Source organism: Furipterus horrens, unplaced genomic scaffold, assembly GCF_987537825.1.
Source record: "Furipterus horrens unplaced genomic scaffold, mFurHor1.1.pri manual_scaffold_7, whole genome shotgun sequence".
In the NCBI taxonomy this organism is placed as follows: domain Eukaryota; kingdom Metazoa; phylum Chordata; class Mammalia; order Chiroptera; family Furipteridae; genus Furipterus; species Furipterus horrens.
In genome coordinates, this window is record NW_028327177.1 from 138,732,327 (window position 1) to 138,753,818 (window position 21,492).

Here is a 21,492-nt window from a genome sequence, read left to right on the forward strand (position 1 = left end):
CAGGAAAGCCACAGCCCGGACTGGGGCCCTCCACATGGCCCTGGATGTGACCCACTTTTCTGACCCCGGCCCAGGAGTCCCCACCGAGGCCTCACCCCTGCCCTCACCTCCCAGAGCCTGCAGGAGGAAGGGGCCTGAGGCAAGACTTCGAGGGCTTTCAAAAACAGCCCAGCCCCATAGAGAGCCTGCCTGATCTGTTGTATAATGTTTGAAATCCTTCTGCCAGGAACAAACTTTGACAAAGAAAACTAGGGCTGTGCAAGGCTGGCACTGTTCCTTCCTTAAATGTATGGGAACATTCAGTGAAGCCCTTTTGGCCTGAAGTTTTCTTTGTGAGGTTTTAGACATAGGGCTCTAGATTTTCTGCATCTAGGCAGGATTGAGGCTCCCCCTGCTTCCCTCCCCACACACACCATCCAGAGCCAGGTGTACTCAGCTAGTGAGAGCTCCTTCCACTGAGGACCAAACACATCAGTAAAATGCCAAGTCTGGACATGTCCCCAAATGGAGAAACCTCTGGCTGGTCTAATAAAGAGAAAAGACACACATTATCAGTATCAATGGATGTAACTCACAGCTCAGTCAACCACCAGAAACACAAGGGAGGGGCAGGGAGGAGGGGGCGTGGCACCTCCTCCTGCTCCCTCCCGGCCCCGGGCGAAGATGAGGGTCCCTCTTCCCTCAAAGCCCCAGTCCCCGCTGTGTGCCAGGTCTGGCCTGGGCACAGGAATGAAGGAAGCCAGAGCCCTGACCTCAAGGATCCCGGGGGTATCAGAGGGGCAGACTCAGAATGCGTAGCTCTGCCAAGAGCAGTGAGGAAAGCTTCGTGGATGCCTGGTACACACACATGGGGAACGGGTGAGGAGCGCTGCTGTCGGGGAAGAAGGTAACCCTTAATTTTCAAAGGCCAGTGGTGGTTACCAAGGGCCTAAAGAAGGCAAAACACTCCTGGCAGTCACGAGAGCGGGCAAAGGCACCATCCAGACCTGCAGGGCTGGCCCAGCCGGGACCGATGGAGTCGGGGAGAGGGGCTGACACGGCCTTCCTCTAGCGCCAGGGGCAGGCCCTGCCCGGCACTGGCCGAAGCTCCGAAAGGGTACCTTGGCCGCCTGGAAGGCGAGTCGTGGGAGGGGACAAGGAGACCAGGAACCAGGTGAGATGCTCCACTGCCAGCCTGGCCCTGGCCCCGCTGCAGCTCGCGTGTGCACGTTGGGGAGGGTGGGTGAAACTACACGGGGGCTGGGAACAGCCACAGGGGCAGCTGTGCTGAAGCCTGGGGCTCTCCCCGCAGAAGAGGCGGCGGGAGAGGGTCAACAGGGAGCGGCTCAAACTTCTGCTCTGGGTGCCTCTCTCCATCAGCCCGACAGCTGGAGGCCCAACAGGAAGTGCAGGTGCAGAAACAACGTTCCAAGGCCCAGGCAAACAGACCTCAGGCGCTCAGGACAGCGGTCCACGCGGGTGTCGTCCATGGAAACGAAGCCCCAAACCCTCGTCCCCTCGGACAGGTGGAACTGGCCCCAGGCGGAGCCTCTCCAGTCCTGATTTGGGCCCAGTGTGGGAAAAGTCAAAGAGAGATGGACACAAAGGGGCGAGGGGGTGGGCAGGAAGGGACTGAACACTGAGAGTGCACCTGGCAGGTTCCAGTCTCACCCTCTTGCCTGTCCTCGAGCCAGGGCCGCTCCACGGGGGGCTGTCTGGGGAGGCTGCGGCAGGAGCTGTGCTCCAAGGGCACCAAGGCGATAGGGAGCGCGCGGCCGCCCAGAGTCTGACTCACCCTGAAGTCGCAGGGCCAAGCCTGGGCTGAGAACTGCACGGCCCTGTGGCCCAGGGACTGGGCAAGGGGTGAGGAGGACAAGCAGTGGTCCGGGCAGGCTGCGGGCCCCTGGCACTCAGTCTGCTGCTAGGACCTGGCCTGTGTGCGCCCTCTGTCTGCCCAGCAGCCGGACAGCGCCTTGAGGACAGGTGCTTGTGGCGTCTATCTGTGCCCCCGGCCTGACGCTGCCACCAGGAGTAAGCACACTGGTGGAGCATGCGGGCTCTGGGCCAGAACTCAACTGGCACGCCCCGCTCCATTCTGCCACGCAGTGTGGCCTTGGGCAAGTTATTTGACCTGTGTGGCCTCGGTTTCCTCATCTGTGAAAACGGGGACAATCAGACTGACATTATGGCCCTGTTACAAGCACGAGATGACCAGGGAGTGAGAAGAGCCTGCAGCTTGGGTGGAGAAGGCAGCAGACCCTGAAGGGCAGGGTGAGGCCAGCCAGGGCAGAAAGGGCAAGGCTGCAGAGAAGCCTGGGGACAATAGGCCCAGACTGTTTGCGTCTGTCTGCAAAGGTCATGCCAAGCTTTCACTTTCACCCTTGTCACCTGGTGCTCTCTGCAGCCCCAAGGACAGCTGGGCGGTGTTACAATGTCAGAAGACGTCAGACATCTGTGCAAAGGGACAGATCTGATTCCCCATTCTGACTTCACCAAGAATCAGACTGAGTTGGGTGCGGGCATTCCCTGAAGGCTCATGGGCAGAGCGAGCTGCGTGCAGGGAGCTGGAGGCCGGGGAACAGTAAGGAAGCTGGAGATAAGGACTGCAGATAAGGGCCGGAACTAGGTCAGTGGCAGAAGGGTGGAACAAGGGGGTGCCTGATGCTCTGAGGGACAGGGAGGAGCCAGAGGCGACTGAGGTTGTGACCATGACTCACTGGGAGAATGAAGGAGCCTTGGACAAAAAAGGTGGAGGCACTCAGGGGACAAAAAGAAAGGGTGTGGCAGCTTTCAGGCAGACCAGGGCTGAGGCCTGATGCCTGGAGTCTGACGAAAGTCGGTGCAGACAAAGGCCGAGGGTCCAGGGCCTGTCCACGTGTCCTCAGCAGTGGAAAAGAGGCAGGGGTGGCCCCACTCTCGGCAGCCCATTCCGAGGCCCCGCAACAGCACACCAGACCCGTCCCAGGCCCTGCCCCGGGTGACAGCTGCCGTCCTGCCTGTGGCAGAGGAGGGCGACAGGCTGGCCCCAAGCCAAGCCTGGCCCTACGTTTATCCCAAGTGCAACTGGGAAGCCAGCCGTGCTCCAGAGACAGCAGACAGCCCCTCCGCTGGATTATCAGTCAACAACTACTGACTGACTCCCTTGAGCTGGGCACTCCACACTGGGTGCTCACAGACCAGGGCGGGTACAGCCTCCGTCCATGGACAGGATTCCAGACACACACAGGCCAGCTGGGACAGACTCATTTTTCTGGAGTAAGAATCCACAGTACTTCAGGTTCTCGGGGGGGGGGGGGGGTGACACAGAGGAGGAAGGGGAAGGTGTCAACAGCATGGCAGCAGTGGGGAGCGCGGGGAATCTTCGGGTGGCACATGAGGTGTCTGGAGGGGCTCTCCAAGGGAAGTGTCACCTGTCCCACACCTCGGAGGCGGAGTGGGAGCAAGGTAGGGCAGCAGAGGGAACAGCCAGCACTGTGAGTGTGTCCTGGCTTGAAAGGTCACGCTGAGGTTCTTCACACAAGCCAGCCTGGACCAGTTCCTCTGGGCAGCCTGGCAAATTCCTGTGGGGCCTCTCCCATGGTGGTGGGGGGGGGGGGGGGTGAGGACGCCGGAGGGGAACATGCCTGGACAGGCAGGCAGCAGTCACAATGCCACTGCTAACCAGTGGCAGGACCTCTGGGAGGCCGTTTCCTCCCCCATTAGCATGGGGCTGCTGCTACTTCAGCGGGGGGGTTGAGGATTGAACGAGGTAACTGAGCCCGCTGCCTGGTACAGGGCCCCAGGCGACACCCATCGGGGGAAACCGTGGCAGCCTGGGTGTTCCGAGCCCTGATGCCTAACAGAATGGGCCCAACTTGAACCTGACCCTTATGGCATCCTCCTGGAAATCAGATGTTCCCTGTGTTCACCCCAACTCCTTGCCCTATACCCCCCCAAAACCCAAGAAAGCAGACACTCTGGTGACTTCCAGGAACCACAATAGAATTAACAGGTACCCAGGATCCGAGGCCCAGATCCAGGCTGGGCAATGGAAGACCCATTACTCTTAGGCCAACCAGCAGAGAAAATGATCTACATCTGACATTTTTAAAAAAGATTTTATTTATTTAATTTTATTTTGAGAGAGAGGGGAAGGGAGAGAAACAATATGTGGTTGCTACTTGTGTGCCCCCCTACTGGGGACCTGGCCTGCAACCCAGGCATGTGCCCTGACTGGGAATCGAACTGGTGACCGTTTGGTTCATAGGCTGGCGCTCAATCCACTGAGCCACACCAGCCAGGGCTACATCTGACATTTTTTAATGTAGTAACATGTGAATGGAATGCATTATCCACTTCTGAAAGTACTTTGTTATTTTTTGCCAAGTTTCTGTAGATGACAAACATTTGGTTTTTAAAAATGAGGCTCAAACTAAGAATGACCTGTCTGATTCCCTCAGGGATGAGCGACAGGAGGCCCCAGGCTGGAGAGACATGACCAGGTTTGGGAGGCCTCCCTACAGAAGCCTTCGTTCTGCCCCCACACAGAACCCCCACGGCTCTGGGAGATGGCTGGTGGCTTTCAGCACTTTCCCCTCTATGGGGTGACGGTCACAGCCGTTTCTGGTGGAAAGGCATGCCTCCCAGGAGGGTCCTCTGATGGTAACTGTCCCGGGCACCTGACATTAAGCTGGATTTGCCTTCACCAGATTTTGCTTCCCTATACCTTCCCTCCCAGACTGGAAGCTCCAGAGGCCCGTTCATCACACAATGGCAGGGGGACCACAGTGAATGGATGGGTGGATGAATGAATGCCCTTCCCCCCGGGAGGCAGGATGCACAGGTAAATTCCCCCTGGCAGACACGGTTCTCTGCCCACCTTGTCTGAGCCTCCCAGCAGCCCCGAGCACCAGGTATCACAGGCTGGCCTCATGGATCCAGGGGCCGAAGCTCAGCGACACCTCACTAAGGTGTGCACATGTCAGACCCCACACTCTTCCCATCAGTCTGCGGACACAGACAACCGGAAGCCCAGGTCCCCTGCTGGCACACACACAGCTCTTTCTACCACACACACGTGCTTACTGGCCCACAGTTGTCTATTCTATCCCCCGTCCAACCATTACCTTCTTTTCCTGTAAAATGAGGGCAAACACCCCGACTGTGCCACCACTTCTTGGGGGTGCGGTAAGGATCAACTCTAACTAGCTTCTCAATTAAGGGGAGCTCTGGAGAGGGCTGGACCCAACTGTCATTCATCTCTGTAAAATACAAGTCGTAAGTGTATGCCAGGTAATTAATTATCTGTTAACTAAAATTGTCAGCATTAGGTAATTAGTCATCATAGAAATCTAATAAGGTTAGCACAACTTCCTCCTTCCACAAATGAGAAAAATGCAGCTGCAGATAAGTGATTCCTGCCCACCCCCCCTCACACAGCCCAGGGCGGTCCAGCCCAAGGAGGGGGAGGGCCCAGGCCTAGGATGCCCTGCCCAGCCCTCTGCCTGGCCCCACCCCCACCCCCCTCCAAACACACAAGTGGTCTCACTGGTATCTAATGGCACCTCAGCATCACATCACAGGCTGACATCGCTTCCTGGTGACATTTCAGAGGGACGTGACCAAGCCACCAGGAGCCCCCAATATGGTCATTTCTGGGCCAAGAACGCCCATCCCAGAAAAGCATCACAAGATCAAAAGCGAGGCACGCGGAGATGTTCCCGGCTGTTCCTCCTCACCGGGAGCACGGGAGCTTCGAGGCGAGGCCGGCATGTGGGCCCCGTGAGGCAGGCCAAGGGCCCCTGAACGAGCGAGCTGACGGCAGCGCCGTGAAGCTGGCACCCAGAACCTCAAGGGCACGCCTGTGACCGTGAGACCAACTGGGGCTCACACAACACAACTGCAGGGAGTATTTTTTCCACTTCCTTCAATTCTGCAGTCAAAATGGTTTAAAAACAAAAGTGACTAGAGGAACCCAGCTGCCTGGGACTCCCTGTCTTGACATTACACCCTGAACACCTTCCTGACCTTGGCCTGGCTCGACAAGAAAGCAGGAAGCCATGGCTGGCCCTCGCGCCTGACACTGCCCAGGCGAGGTCTAATGACCTTCCTTCGGTTTAAAAAAAACACACACAAAAGAGCCAACACCCAGCACTGCTGGAGGGGAGAGGCGGGCAGACAGACCTGCACACGCCAGGTCCCTCTGCCGCCCCAGCGGAGCCCAGCAGCCAGGCCAGAAGCTGCACTGCACGCCGAACGCATCGCCAATCAGGCCCCACATCTCCCCAGCGCGGGGAGAGAATTTCAGTTAAGAAATTAACTGATGGTGAACACGAGGTGACCCCCCCACCCTCCCGCCCGGCCCCACCACTTCCCTTTTTTTGGAGAGGGAAAACGCCTGCTCTGCCACAAAACCCAACTCAAAACCACCAGGACTTCCTCTCCACAGGAAGGTGGAGGAAGAGAGAGTGAATCACAAAGCCAAGTGTCCAGGTACGATACAGCCTCGGGGTGCACTGGGGGGCAGCCAGCGAGCCCCCGCGGCCTGGCAGGAGGCAGCCAGAGTCATCAGGCAGGGATGACTGGACCAGCCAAAATCTCTGATCCCGAGGACAACCAGCTGGTGTCTGACCTCCAAATCTGCCAGGCTGAGAGCAGACTGGCTCCCCCGGGCACATGAACCCCGGCTGGGGGGTGGGATTCTGAGGCTGAGCCCTGAAAGCCTCTTTCCTGTGGGTTCACCATCCTTGGGTCCAGTGGAAAAAGCAAGCTATGCCCCAGGGAGTGGCCCCTGAAAGTGACACCCTTCCACCTCCCACACACACCCTAGACACACAAGCCGGTTCACCCCAACTCTGGGTTCCTCTCAAACAATTCCCCTAGAGCTGCCAACAGGATCACATCAGGGCTCCCGTTAGCCACGTCACACCCCTGGCTTACTCACAGCCTGTGACCAACTGAAATGAGCAGCTCTTTCCCATGTGGGCAGATGTCAAAGCACCCCTAGTCCATGTGCAAACAATAGATTCTGGAAACTTTTTTTTTTTTTTTTTTTTAGAGAGGGGTAAGGAAGGGAGAAAGAGAGAAAGAGAAATATGGATGTGCAAAAAACACTGATCAGCTGCCTCTCGCACGCCCCCAGCTGGGGACCTGGCCCACAACCCAGGCGTGTGCCCTCACTGGGAATCGAACTAGTGAACTTTCAGTTTGAGGGGTGATGCCCAACCATCAGAGCCATGCTGGCCAGGACGAAATGTAATTGTCTTAACAGACTTCCCACAGTGAAGTTCATCCTGCGGGTATGGCTGCAGCCAGCAGACTTCTGAGCCCCTGGACTCTTACCAAAAGGCAAGTCTGCTTTTCCCTGAGAAAAACCTCAGCCCAGCCAACTCCCAAAGCCATGGGCCTGTCCAGTTTCTTCATTCAAATATTTACAGAGCATCTCTTGAGTCTTGTCAGACAAAAAGTTGACTAAGACATGACTGCTGCCCTCAGGGAGCTGCAGGGCGGGGGAAGAGGAAGCAGACGGGTGAATGGCCTGTCCCCACTCAGCCTGTCGACAGCGAGTATGTGACAAACAGCTGAGCTCACCTGCAGGCTGAGCGGGCTGTCCCTGGAGGGAAGCGGGACTGTCCTGTCCTGCTCAGGCAGCGGGGCAGGGCGAGCTGGAGTGAGGGAAAGGAGGGGGTGGAGCCGGAGCCCTGCGCCCAGCCCCCAAGCACTGAGAAGCTGGCATTAAGTCAGGGGACAGGCAGGGAGGTAGCAACATGATTAGCATGTTTTGTATAAAGAGCGCTCAGAAAGTGACAGAAAGGAAAGGGTAAGGGTTGCTGGTTGAGGCCACTGAAAATAATGAGCTGGACAGGTGATCAAGAGCCACCTTCTCAACTCAAGGACAGCAGCTAGCAGCTGCCTCTGAGTCTGTCTGGAGGGACGGTCCCCTCCACCCAGCCACAGAGTGCCATGGAGAGCCCCCACAGCTGCCCACATGTCACTCCTGTGCACACAAGGCCTCCGGCTGCACCACTACCCTGGGGTCACGTATTAGTAGCCCATCCAAACGACAAGGTTCAGCACTAAGGGACTAGCCCAACGGCTCGCCACTCATAAAAGGTGGGTTTTCTGACTGCATCAGGCTTCTTAACCTCTCAAACCAACCGCCCCAAGGCTCGCGCTGAACTCTGCGCAGTAGCCAGAAGTGTGACCAGGTCCGTTCTTAGCAATGAGAAAAGAAAACCACAAACTGGTAGGGCTGCGAAGGCCTCAAATACCATCCAGCGGCCCTGGGAACATGTTATAAATAGAACTGCACATTCACAATCTCCAGGATAAGACCTGTAAGTCTGAGTGTTCCAGGAGCCTGCCCTCCCCCAGGGCACCATTCTACCACATGGCCAACTGAGGAGACCCCACCCCTCCTCCAGAAGCTGGCCCAGGACAGTAAGTGACCTGTATGAGGCCACACCAAGCTGCCTTCTGTCATCAGTAGGGTGGGCTCTGGACACAGGAGTCCTGATGAAAAGAAACACAGAGAAATCTGTCCCACGACACAGAGGTCCCGAGGGCCGTAAGAGACGCGGGAACGTGGGCAGCACAGGAGGGGCAAGAGCTTGCGCTGAACTGCAGGTCTCTGGGCTTCCGGGTGACTGGTCTGTCCACGTCACCACGGTGCCTGGCGCCATAAAGGAAGGTGATTGGAACCTGAGTTCCCAAGTCAGTCTGTGGGTTGCCCAGGGCCTGCACTCCACCCTTACGTCCTTACGTTGGGTCTTCGGGGAGAAAGAGCTCATCCAACCCACAGGGAGACCCTGGGATGCCAGCAGGGTGAAGGTCCTGATGTCCACGGTGCAAATGGAGAAGCTGGGCTCCCAGGGGAGGCGTGTTCTGGGGACCAGGTCCCAGCATTCCCCCGCCCAGCCCAAGCCCACCCCAAAGGCCGATCGCTGAGGCCAGCAAGCCAAGGAGCTCACCTGGCCTGGGGTCCATCTCCCCATCCTTCCACCCCAACAAGGGCCCAACGCGGGCACCCAAGCTGGAAAATTATTTACAAGTCTGTTCCCAGGCAAGCCAGGGGTCTACAGCTGCTGCTCCCAGGAGACTGGGAGCTATTTTAACCTCTGCTCAGCTGCGTCTCAGGGCGTCACAGTGTGAGGCAAAGTCAAGGTAAGACAGTTGTCTCCTCTCTAGTGTGATCTACAAATGATAAAATCCTAATTAAAACCAAATTTAAACTACGAGTCAGAAGTGGCACATTTATTTGTAGGGGAAATACTGCTTAAACAAGCTCTTTTAGTCCTCACCTACACATATTTCCTTTGGAAATACAGCATGTTTTTTTTTTTTTTAACCATGTGCCGAACTGAAAGGTTGAGAAGGCGCTTTCCGGGCCTGCAGAGGGTGTTACACCCGGAGCCCCCGTGACGGGCCGGGTGAGTTCTCATCAGTGGGCGTCAACCACGTGGGGTGAGAGCACAGTGGGGCATGATGCTCCCCGGGCCCTCAGTGTGAGGCCCATGACTTCCACTGCTCAGCTGATGCCCGCTCCCCCACCCACCGCCGAAAAGGGTCACTACCATCCCCACGCAAACGCCTCTTCTCTTCCCTCAGTTCACCCACAGCCGCCACAGTGCCACCCAGAGAAGCCCCAGCCCTTGCCCTTGAGCTGCCCACAGTTTATAGACAGTCAGACCCTCCACACATGCAGGGAACGTGAGCCCAAGTCAGGAAAGGCTAACCACAGTGTGGGGGCGGGGTTCCTCAGACGGTCTTACCAAATTCAGACCACCTCCACCCCCGCCTGCTCTGCTCCTGCCCCTCCCCTGTTCCACGCCCCCACACGGCCATCACCCACCAGGCCCTCTACCCAATCCCTCAGCAAGTATTTTCTCAGCGCCTGGGGCAGAGAGCCTCAATGGAGACACGACCCCTAAGCCAACCAGGGAGATAAAGCAGGGACAGTGCAGTCCCACTGGGTTCCGAAGCTCCCTCCTTCATGCAGCCTACTGTACGCAAGTGTTGCCCTGCTGCCCACCCTCCCTCCAGGGCGCCCCTCCACAATGTATAGCAATACACCTATTATAGCAGGTGGTGCGCAAGAAGGGCCAGGGAGCCCTGCCTGGTGGGCTCAGTGGATTGAGTGCTGGCCTGCAAATCGAAAGGTTGTCAGTTCGAGTCCCAGTCAGGGCACATGCCTGGCTTGCGGGCCAGGTCCCTGGTTGCGGGGATGCAAGAGGCAACCTATCGATGTATCTCTCACACATCGATGTTGATGTTTCTCTCCCCCTCTTTCTCCCTCCCTTCCTCTCTCTAAAACTAAATAGAATCTTTTTTAAAAAAGAAGAAGGGCCAGGGAGCTTACTCCTCACCCCAGAGGGCCCAGCACTCACTCCCACTCCCTAAGAAGACTCCTGCCCCCAGGCTGGAAAGTTCTGCTCACACTGGATGACTTCCTCTCCCAGGTACCAAACAGGTGCTTTCTTCAGGATTCAAATTACCCTGCAAGAATTCTAGTCATACTGTGTCCTGAGTATAGTATGTTTAGGGTGCAGGGGGGGGAAGGCGGGGGACGGACACTGTCCTTGAAAGGACAAATGTTTTCTGCTCCAGCCACATATTTTTACTAGACAGAGCAGCTCTTTAGAGCTCTGAATCAAAACAGCCCTGGAGTGTGGCTTTTACTCCCCACAGGGCGTCGTTACCACAGCAACCATATTCCTCTTGGAATTTCAAGAGCACAAGCTGTAGCTTCCCTCCAAAACAAAACAGAGAGGCCGAGCCCCTGGGAGCTGGGAGCTGGAAGCTGGGAGCTGGGGGCTGGGATTCTGGGAAGGGCCCTTGAAGGAAGGAGGCCCCGTCCCGAAATGAAGCTCTGCCTGGGGTCAAGCAGGGAAAGAGCCTGATGGCAGGTGTGTTACTCCCAGATGCACAAAACAACACAGGTAATCCTTTTACTAAGCGTGTTGTGTGCTTGGTGGGACTACCCACACAACCTGCCCAATTAGGAATTTATGAGGCCGCCTCCTGCACAACCCCTTTTTCATCCACCCCCCCCCACACACACACATACACACTTCCCTGAAACAGCCAGGCCAAGCTCACCTACTGCCTGTCCTGCCCAAACCCGTCCCACTACTCAGCTGGCTTCTCCAGCCTCACTGGCCCCCACCTCCTCCGATTTCCCCTGCGATTCTGACTAAATGCCTGCAAGGCCTCAAGGCTAGCCTCAGGACGGAGTACTGTTCACCTTGGCTGCCTCAGCGCTGTGACTGGGACCTCCTCTAGTCCCAGGGCTTCCAATCCCCCCCACAAGCACCCACCTGAGTCCAGATGCCTGCTCGCTGGCCCCCCTCCACATAGAGGTCCAACCGTCGCCTCGGGCTTATGCAACCAAAACCAGACTCGGGGCTTCCCCTTCAAAACCACTCTGCCCTGCAAGCCTCATCTCAGAAACAGACACCCACCCTGCCGCTCACCACCGCAGCCCGTCTGTCGGGGTGCCCTGGAGCCCGAGCGCCGCTGCCCCGCACCGGGGCTAACGCAGCAGCCCTCCCGCCTCCACGCACAGTCAGCGCAGGGCCCGCGCTCAGGCCTCCCCGGGCTCCCTGCCCCCATCATGAAGTGAGGTCCGGCTTCCCAGGCCCTCTCTACTCCCAGCGCACCCTGCCCCCAACCCCTCGCCACTCTAATCCTGCCACCCAGAGATCCTCTCTGCCCCACACACAAGCCAAGCTAGTCTCTGCTCAGCGAGGAATGTGCGTCCCTAGAACTTGGCACCCTCTTCTGCCCCTCCTGCACACCTCCAGATGCCCACCCAAGTTCCTGGTGTTACCTTCCCTGTTGGCAAGCACACCATCCAGCCACCCCTCCTGGCGAAGCCCCTTGAGGCAGGGAGGCAGCCTTGTTCACCCGGGGCCTGGCACACAGCTGGCGCTCGATCAAGCCTTGCTTGATGGTTGGCTGCAGAGTTTCCGCAGTGAGGATGGCAGCCAGCGCTCCACGGAGAGGAGGTGCATCACTTCCAGTGACAGAATGTCAAGACCGGTCAGAGTTTTCCAGAAAAATGAATCGTCTGAGGCACGTTAAAAATGCAAGGATTGCCCTGGCTGGTGTGGCTCAGTGGATTGAGCACCGGCCTGCGAACCGAAGGGTCGCATGTTCAATTCCCAGTCAGGGCACATGCCTGGGTTGCAGGCCAGGTCCCCAGTTGGAGGCACACGAGAGGCAACCACACATTGATGTTTCTCTCCCTCTCTTCCCCTCTCTCTAAAAATAAATAAATAAAATCTTTGGAAAACAAAATCATACATTAAAAAAAAAATGCAAGGACTCCTAGGCTCTATACCAAGATCCAACCCAAGATAGACGGTCTGAAGCAGGGCCACAAAAGATCGCACACTGTTTCCCCAGGTGACCCAGAGGCACAGGCAGGACTACGAGCCTGCTGACCAAGCAGCTTCATCCCACAACAGGCGAGTCAAGGCCCTCAGAGAGACAACCTGATGCAAAGCTCCCACACCGGCTCGCCAACAGGTGTCCGTGCTGCGAGCCCAAGCCTCCACCCGCAAGGCTCTCCCTCTCAGGGCTCCAACGTCTCAGGGTCTGAGCAGAGCCAGGCACAATAAAGTCAGTCTTTGGAAGGAACAGAGACTACATACTCCATCTTCGCTGTGGCTCTGTAAATCGTCTTTCTCGATAATCGAATACTTCACACTAAAAGGAAACACCACCTTCACAGAATCAGGACTTTGCTGAGTAAAGCTGGGGGACCAGGAGGATGTCCTCTGTGCATCCAATGGAAACAGCTCCACCCACTACCACCCAGCAGAGTGGGCTGGAGGATGACTCAGGCCTGCGCACTTGGGAAAGGCCGGCATGCAGGACCTTGAGCTAGATACTTCACAGGCGTCTTTTCCTGATCTCCCAGCTACTGATGAGGTCTGAACCTCTGTTTCGATTTTTCAGACGAGGAGAAGGAGACTCAAAGTTTTAGATCTGTCCCCACAGATGTGATGAATAGAGCTGAGATTTCAACCACATCTGTCTGGCTCCCAAGCCCCTGCCCTCCACTGCATCACGTGGCTCCCACCAGCAACCTGAGGACCATTTCTGTCTGTGATGGAAGGACACCAAGCCTTCCTGGGCCGCTTTATTCTCAAGCACCTGGGGTGAGGGGTAGAGAGGAATAGAGCACCAGGATTTTAGGGACAATCTAGGGTTGGCAACATCCCAAAGCATTGCCGTTAGAGATCCCTTTGGCCCGAGGTTTCCTGGTCTATGGAACACCCACCTCAAAGGGCTACTTCTTGAAATCCCGTTGCAAACTGCCATGTAGATGTTATGCCTGCCAACCTGCACAAGGCCCAACATGAGACCTCCTCAGCTGTGGGGCATGGGGGTATCGCCACAGAGGGTGGGAGACAAGGGCAACTTCCTGAGGGACGAGCAGGGCACTGACAAGTCTGACCCCTCGCTCAGCGCATTGGACTCTTCTCTACCCACCGCCCCCTCTCCTCCAACACTTGCGAGACCCCCCTCCAGCTGCCTCTTCTGCCCCCCTCCCCCACTGGCTGGAGACCCTTCCCCCTGCGCCCAAGTCAGAAAGTATCAGAGTGCTCCCTTCTCCCTTGGCTAGGCTCCCTCCCCATACTGCTCAATTCCGGAGCATGTAGATCACAACTACGCTTCTCTGAACTCAAGTATTTAACGCCACACAGAAGGCCAGCGAGGAACACCTGCTGGAGACACCAGCCATTAAGGCCGACAACTTCAGAGCCCTCTGCCCCAACCTGACGTCTGGGTTCCCACCTAACCTCCCCCTCTCAGCTCTCAATAAATGGGGGTTTAGGTGGCACGCGGTCTTCATAAGCCAGGCTAGAGGGAGCGAGTTCTCCAGGGATGCACTGTCCAATAAGGCAGCCATAAATCAAGGGTGGCTGTTTAAATGTACATGAATTAAAATGGAATGAAATTAAAGTGAAAACCCATAAAATGTCATGTTAGCCACATTTTTAGGGCTTAAGAGCTATGTGGCCTGTGGCTATGGTACTGGACATGGATCAGACACAGAACACCGCCATCCCTGCACCAAGTTCTAATGAGCAGTGTGGCTCTCCAGAGGCAGGTGAGAAACAGGAACTGCCCCCTGGCCGGGCAGCTCAGCTGGTCAGAGCATCATCCCAGCAGACCAAGGGCATGGGTTTGATACCTAGTTAGGGCACATACAAGTATCAACCAATGAATGGAACGACAAATGGAAGTTTCTCTCTCAAAAAAAAAAAAAAAAAAAAATCAATAATAAAAAGAAGAGTTTGCTTAAGAAAAAAAAAACTGCTGCTGAACCCGATAGCTGACAGCCAGACCTTGGCCTTGAGGTCACGGTCATGCCCCACCCAAGGGGCTGGCCTGCGTGCCAATCAGTCTGCCTCCGTTTCAGGGCAGAAAGAGACAGCACAATTCAGGCCCAGTGCTCAGGAAACCCAACAGCCAAGGACACGTGTCTGTGCCAAGTTCATTACCTTTTGAGTCTCTGTTTGGCTGCTGAGGAAGGAAGAGGTCAGGAGGACAAAGTGGCCTCACAGGGCCATCGTGGTCAGCACCATAGAGAGATGCCACAGAGCTTCATCTACTCGAACTGCTCACCTCCTCACCCAGCTCAGAACTTCTGGATGAGCACCAAGAAATGAGACTCAAGTACAATACAGAAAAGTATGCCTGGGCTGGCTGCCCTCCCAGCCAGAAGCCCTGGCTCCTGCAGAACTTGGCCACCAACGCATCGCGGCGCTTTCAGACCTCACCCCTGCCTTAACCACTGCCAACTGCTTGCTATCAAACCCTCTGAAACACCCCCCACTGTCCCCCTCTATGCCCATGAATGTTCCCACCTTTGCCCAGCTCCCCGGAACACTCCCTTCCAGCTACCTCGATGCTCCCATTCCTGGTCGCACCCTCCACGGCCCAGCTCAAGTCCCACTCTATCTTCCCATGAAGGGTCCCCAGACCCAGCCTGACCTTCCCGGAGAGTGAACCCCAGCAGCACAGCCTAATATTGCATGCAGTCCTGCCACCGGCCAACCTGGCTGGCTGACCTACAGGAGGCCGCTCTGGGCAGTACGGCGCCACACCCGTGTAACCACCCCTGTGCCCAGGGAGGACTGCATGGGCTGCGGTCCAGGAGTCCGTCATGTTTCATGACCTTGGGTCCCCGGCACCTCTGCCCCTCTTTCTTTGACCCCTCATAAATCAGTCCCATCAGTCAGGGGGGCTAAAAGGAAGTGCTTTGTAAAACTGTTTTTTGGGTTTTTTTTTTTTTTACTGACTACATGGAAAACTTATGAACCTACTCTTACCTCCATCTGTCACAATCTCAGGATCGATTCCTCCATAATGTCACTGAATTATGAGTTTATATTCTGGGGGGGGGGGGATAACAGCATGAGGGAAATCAACCCCATGCCCAAATTCTGCCAGGTATTTACACACCAGTTAATCCACCAAAACACCAATGGCAGCATGAGTCACAATAGCCAAAAAGTGTCCATCGATAGGTGAACGGATAAACAAAATGTGGTATATACATATAAGGAAATATTATTCAGCCTTAAACCCAAGGAATGAAATCCTGTTACATGCTAGAATATGGATGAACCTTATGCTTAGTGAAATAAGCCAGTCACAAAAGGACAAGTACTGTATGATGCCCCCTACATGAGGTACTTAGTACAGGCAAAGGCAGAGACTTGAAAGGTTAGAGGTTCGAGGAAGCTGAGGTAAGAGAGGAAGGGGTAGCTGTTGTTTAACGGGTGCAGTTTCTGTTGGAGGTGATAAGGTTTTGGAAATAGGGGTCATGATTATGTAACATGGTGAATGTACTTAATGCCACTGAGAACTGATTAAATGGTAAGTCTTATGTTACATATATTTTATCACAGTAAAAACAAATACAAAAGGAATTGGGCCACCTGGCCAGGTGGCTCAGCTAATTGGTGTATTGTTCAGTACATCAAAAGGTTGCAGGTTCAATTCCCATTCAGGGCATATACCTAGGTTACAGGTTTGGTCCCTGGTCAGGGTGCATGTGGGAGGGAGCCGACAGATATTTCTCTCATATCAATGTTTATTTCTCTCTCTTTCTCTAAAATCAATAAACATATCCTCAGGTAAGGATTGCAAAGAAAAAGAAACAAATTGTGGCAAATAAAGCTACACCTGTCCTCGCCAGGGGGAAAGAGGGCCAGAATCTGGATTCAGCACAGGGTGGGGTGGGGGTGGGGGTGGGGGTGTTAAGGCATGTACATAGGGGTAGCTTGGACTTGGGACCTATACTCTATACCATATTGCTTTTTTGAGCAGGTAATCTATAAAACCTAAAGGGTATCAGAAAGTGTACAGCAAAATTTCTCAAGCCACCTCCACCCGGCATCTGGGCAACCAGTCCAAGTCAGTGCAGAAAGAGAGTCACCTCCTGTCCTCATGGTCCCTTCCAACCCTAACATTCACCTGGGACATCGCTTAGTTATGTGACCTTGGGCAAACCACTTCGCTTTTATTGGTCTCAGTGCTTTCGCCTATATATTAATCTTCCTTTTTCCTTTCTATCATTAACCGTTAACACCCAGGCAGCTGGTATCAATAACCACGTTAAATCTGAAGACACGTGTCTTTAATAAAGAAAAGGAAACTACGAGAGCTACAGAGAACAGGAGCACCGTGTCCTCCCCATCCTCTCCCTCTTCCCTTTTCCCCACAGCACCACCTCCGTCTAACACTGGATGTACTGCTTGGTTACCTTCTCTCCAGCTAAATGGGAGCTTGCTGAGGCGGCGACCTCTGACTGCTTTGTTCACTGACTGCTAGACTTTCAGTGCCTGAGTGACTGGTGCACGGTAGGTGCTCAGTGTACATCTGCAGAAGAAATGCATTACCAGCTCCAATAACCCATTTTGAACCAAGCCAAACACTTTGTCATCTGCTACTAATCCACCATAGACACCACCGCCTGGTAACTAAAGAGTCAACGACATATTCAAATTTCCCCTCCTAAGCAGCAAAAGGACTAGACAGAGGGAGAAATTCAGGAGCTCCTGGAGAGAAAAGACACCAGGAAAGGAAAAAGCTTCCAATGGAGTCAGGAATGTGGCTTCACATTAATTCTTGTTTCTTAAAAAGAATGGAAGGAAACTCCAAAGGCCAGTGACCTCTCAGTTCTAAGAGAGAAGCCATGTGATTTCCAAATGCACATTTTTCAGAAATGAGTTCTGAAGCCAAGAGCTTCCTGAAGCCAGAACTGTGAAGGTAAAACCCAATTAAAGTAGCAATCAGTATGCCAACAATTGATAACACAGAAGAAATGGAAAAATTCCTAGAAATACACAATGTACTGAAACTGATTCATAAAAGAAGTAAAAAAATTTTAGTAGACCTATAATTAATAAAGAGACTGAATTAAGTTATCAAAAATCAACAAAGAAAAGCCTGGGGCTAAATGATTTCACTGATGAATTCCACCACACATTTAAAGAATAATTAACATAATCCTTCTCAAACCCTTCAAAAAAAAAAAAGTGAGGAAGAGGGAACACTTCCTAACTCATTTTGTGAGGTCAGCATTACTGTGATTCCAAAGCCTAGACACTACAAGAAGACTACAAACCTGTATCCTTCATGAACACAGATGCAAAAATCCTCAATAAAATACTAGCAAACTGAATTCAGCAGATTAAAAGGTTTATACACCATGACCAAGTGGAATTTATTCCTGGAATGCAAAGATGGTTCAACATACAACAATCAATCAATCAATGCAGTACAACAATAGAAAGAAAAGGAAAAAATTACATATCTCAACTGATGAAGAAAAGTATTTGACAAAATTAAACTCCCCTTCATAATAAAAACATTCAATAAATTCGAAATAGAAGGAAACTTCCTCAACATGATAAAAACCATATTTGAAAAACCCATAGTTGAACATCACGCGCAATGGTGAAAGACTGAAAGCACTTCTCTAAGGGCAGAAACAAAAGGATGCCTGCTTTTATCACTTCTACTCAACATGCTACTGAAAATTCTAGCCAGAGCAATTAGGCAAGAAAATAATAAAAGATATCCAAATCACAATAGAAGTAGTAAAATTATCTCTGCTCACAGATGACATGTTTTTACATGCAGAAAACCCCAAAAAGTCCACAAAAACTGTCAGAACTAATAAACACATTCAGCCAAGTTCCAATATACAAAATTAACACACAAAAAAAATCAGTTGCATTGCTATACACTAACAATGAACAATCTGAAAAGGAGATTAAGAAAATAATCCCATTTACAACAGCACCCTTGAACCAAGGAGGCTAAAGACTTCTATAATGAAAACTAGAAAACACTGCTGAAAGAAATTGAAGACTAAAATAAATGAAGAGACATCCCGTAATCATGGACTGGAAGACTTAAATATTGTCAGGATAGCAAATACTACCCAAATGAGCTATAAATTTGCTGTAATCCCAATCAAAATCTCAATGGTGTTTTCTGCACAAACAGAAAATCCATCCTAAAATTCGTATGAAATCTCAAGAGATCCTAAATAGCCAAAACAATCTTGAAAGAGAACTAAGTTGGAGGACTAACACTTCTGACTTCAAAACTTACTACAAAACTACAGTAATCAAAACAATGTGGTACTGGAATAAGGAGACATATAAACCAGTGGAATAGAACAGAGAGCCCTAAAAAACCCCTCACATATATGATCAAATGATCTTCAACAAGGGTGCCAAAACCATTTAATAGAGAAAGGACAGTCTTTTCAACAATTGATACTGGGAAAGCTAGATATGTAAAAGAATATATTAGACCCTTACATTATACCATATACAAAAATTAATTCAGAATGGACCAAAGAACTAAACATACAAGCTAAAACTATAAAACTTTTAGAAGAAAACACAGGAGAAAGTCTCATGGTCTTGGATTTGACAACAGTTCATGAGGTATGACACCAAAAATGGGATCAACAAGAAGAACTATATGCACAACCAATGGGCATGGACTAAGGGGGTGACAACTGGAGGGAAGGGGGTCACTGGGTGGAGGGGAACAAAGGGAAAAGAAATTGGGACAACTGTAACGGCATAATCAATAAAGCATATTTTAAAAAATGGGATTAACAAAAGAAAGATAAATTGGATTTCACCAAAATTAAAAACTGGAAAGTAAAAAGACAATCTTGGGAATGGGAGCAAATACTTGCAGATCACATGTCTGATAAGGAGTTAATACAAAATATATTAAGAACTCCTACAATTCAACAACAAAAATCCAACTGAAAAATGGGCAAAGGACCTGAACAGAAATTTCTCCACAGATCCACAAATGGCCACAGCTGTGCAAGATGCTCAACATCACCAACCGTTATGGGAATGTGAATCAAAACCACAATGTGATACCATTTCACACCCTTCAGGATGGCTATAATCAGCAGAATAGAAAACAACGAGTGTTGACAAAGATGTGGAGAAGCTGGAATTCTTGTGCACCGCTGCTGGGAATGCAAAATGATGAGACACTAAGGCTGTGGAGGTCACCTTGTCCTCTGTATTGACCTCAGATCCAGTCCCAATCATTTGGGCCCTAAGCCCAAGCCAACCACACAGGTTGACTAGTGCCACTGTTGAAAGGCTAGAGGCTGAGCTTCCTGAGGTCAGGTGGTTTGTGGGGACAAATGTCCGACAAAACCAGATGCCAATCTGGCAAGCTTTCACTATTACTCCCCTCTATGCTTTCCCAGAACCTCAGCCAGCCATGCAGAAAGTAAACAGGGACCAGACTGACCAGCCTGATTTTTTTAAGTTGGAAAGTGGAGTCCCTGTTTCTCCCCGTCTCTCGCAGATCTAGATATCTAATGTCCTTGGTATTTTGTAGAGCTGAGAACAGAGTTTTTGTCCATCCAACAAGAGCCGAACCAAGAACCTCCAGCCCTCTGTAGTCTCTAGAGCCCTTCCGTACAGATTATCCTGTTACAGCTCAAAATCACCCAGTGAAGATGAATGTGTAGGGGCTCTTATCCTCTACTCCAGACATGAGGAAACCGGGGCTCAAGGAAATGAAGTAATTTGTCCCAAGTGAAAGGGCCAGGGTTTGCACCTAGAGTAGTGAAGTTCAGAGGTCCCCTTCCTCTCGACTACTTCGGAAAGACGAACGGAGTAGAAATGGAATCAGACTATTCTGGTAACAAACAAGAGCAAGGGAACGTTCTTGAAAGTATGGCAACTTATAGGCATAGGAGGTCCCTCCCTGGTAAGTAGGCTGGGAAAGAACTTAGCGCCCTCCTCTTTCCCTGCGGTCCACCTTGAACTAAAAACGTATCTTTCATTTTGGATTCTTGTACTCAACGATGCCGGCTGGACGCCCAGAGGAGGGTCTGCCATTCATGGAACTTCACCAGGGTTGGAAGTGGAAGGAAGGCTGGGTCATGGGGAACGGGAAGATTCAGCCCGTTCAAAGGCCTAAACCAACCAGCATCTAAAATGGTAAATGGCTCTGGAGACCCACGGGGGAATCACCCACCAAGAACTAAATGGTCTATGGCACCCTGACCACTGCCCACGCGCATAAGAGTCCAGGGCCCGCTAGCACTACACTTGGTGGGCGGGCACCGACTCTTCGCGCATGCTCCAGCCCTGCGCATGCGCGTCCTCGGCAGTGGCCTCTTCCTAGTAGTCCCCAGCCCTCTCCTCCTTGTTGATCCGAACGCTGGCTACCTCAGCCACGGCCTTCACCCCGCATTACTTACCTTGCGCCCGGTTTTCTCTCGTAGGGCCTTCAGCCGTTCCTTTCTCCGCAACGCCTCTTCCTCTAGCCGGCCCACACCGGCCGCACTAGCAGCCATCTTGCCCGCAGACCCCCTCCTCTTCGCTTGTATCCCACCACGCAGACCCAATGAGTAAATGACTCTCACAGCCAATCCAGGGACGACAATGAGAGCAGGAAGTCCTGAGAGCCAATCAATGCTGAGTTGCTATAGGAGGGCCCTCCCCTCCTTCCCCTACAACTCGCCTAGCCGATAGGGGGCGGGCAAAGCTGTAAGGCTCGATGCGTCCAACGCCAATCAGTGGGAAAGCAGCAAGTGGAATAGACCTGAGTGAAGGAGGATAGAGCGCGTCGATCGCTCTGGTTTTGCTTAAGCGCTAACCACAGCTCACTGCATGCCGGCCACTTGGAATGCGCTGACCCAACCTTCGTCCACTTGTTCTGATTCTTCAAGGCTTGAATGCCTACAAGAGAAGCCTTTTCAGACTCGCTACTCCCACCCCAGCCTAGTTAAGAGGTCTACTTCTCCCTTCGTGTCCAGCTCTCAGTGGCTCCTTGGATGTCCATGGGCCCCAAGGCCCTTCTGTGTCCACTCTCAGCTCAAAGCCTGCGCAGTGCAGGGCTTGCCTGGATGGCCATTTCCCTTCGGTCTTATGGATGATCCCCTCCAACATCCCTGGAGAGGCAATGTACCCGGGGTCAGCCTACCTAACCTGTAGGACAGCATTCCCC

At 52.8% G+C, this 21,492-nt stretch overlaps 1 protein-coding gene across 1 annotated transcript in view; it reads right to left on the reverse strand.

Annotated features, from left to right (window-relative positions):
- The window catches only part of CCDC12 (coiled-coil domain containing 12), a 38,438-nt gene extending 17,544 nt beyond the window's left edge, over positions 1-20,894 (reverse strand). The window contains exon 1 of the mRNA XM_090284641.1: positions 20,744-20,894. Coding sequence (XP_090140767.1) covers positions 20,744-20,839 — 96 coding nt within the window. The 5' untranslated portion in view covers positions 20,840-20,894. The remainder of the gene's footprint in view (positions 1-20,743) is intronic.
- Between the last annotated feature and the right edge of the window lie 598 nt (positions 20,895-21,492).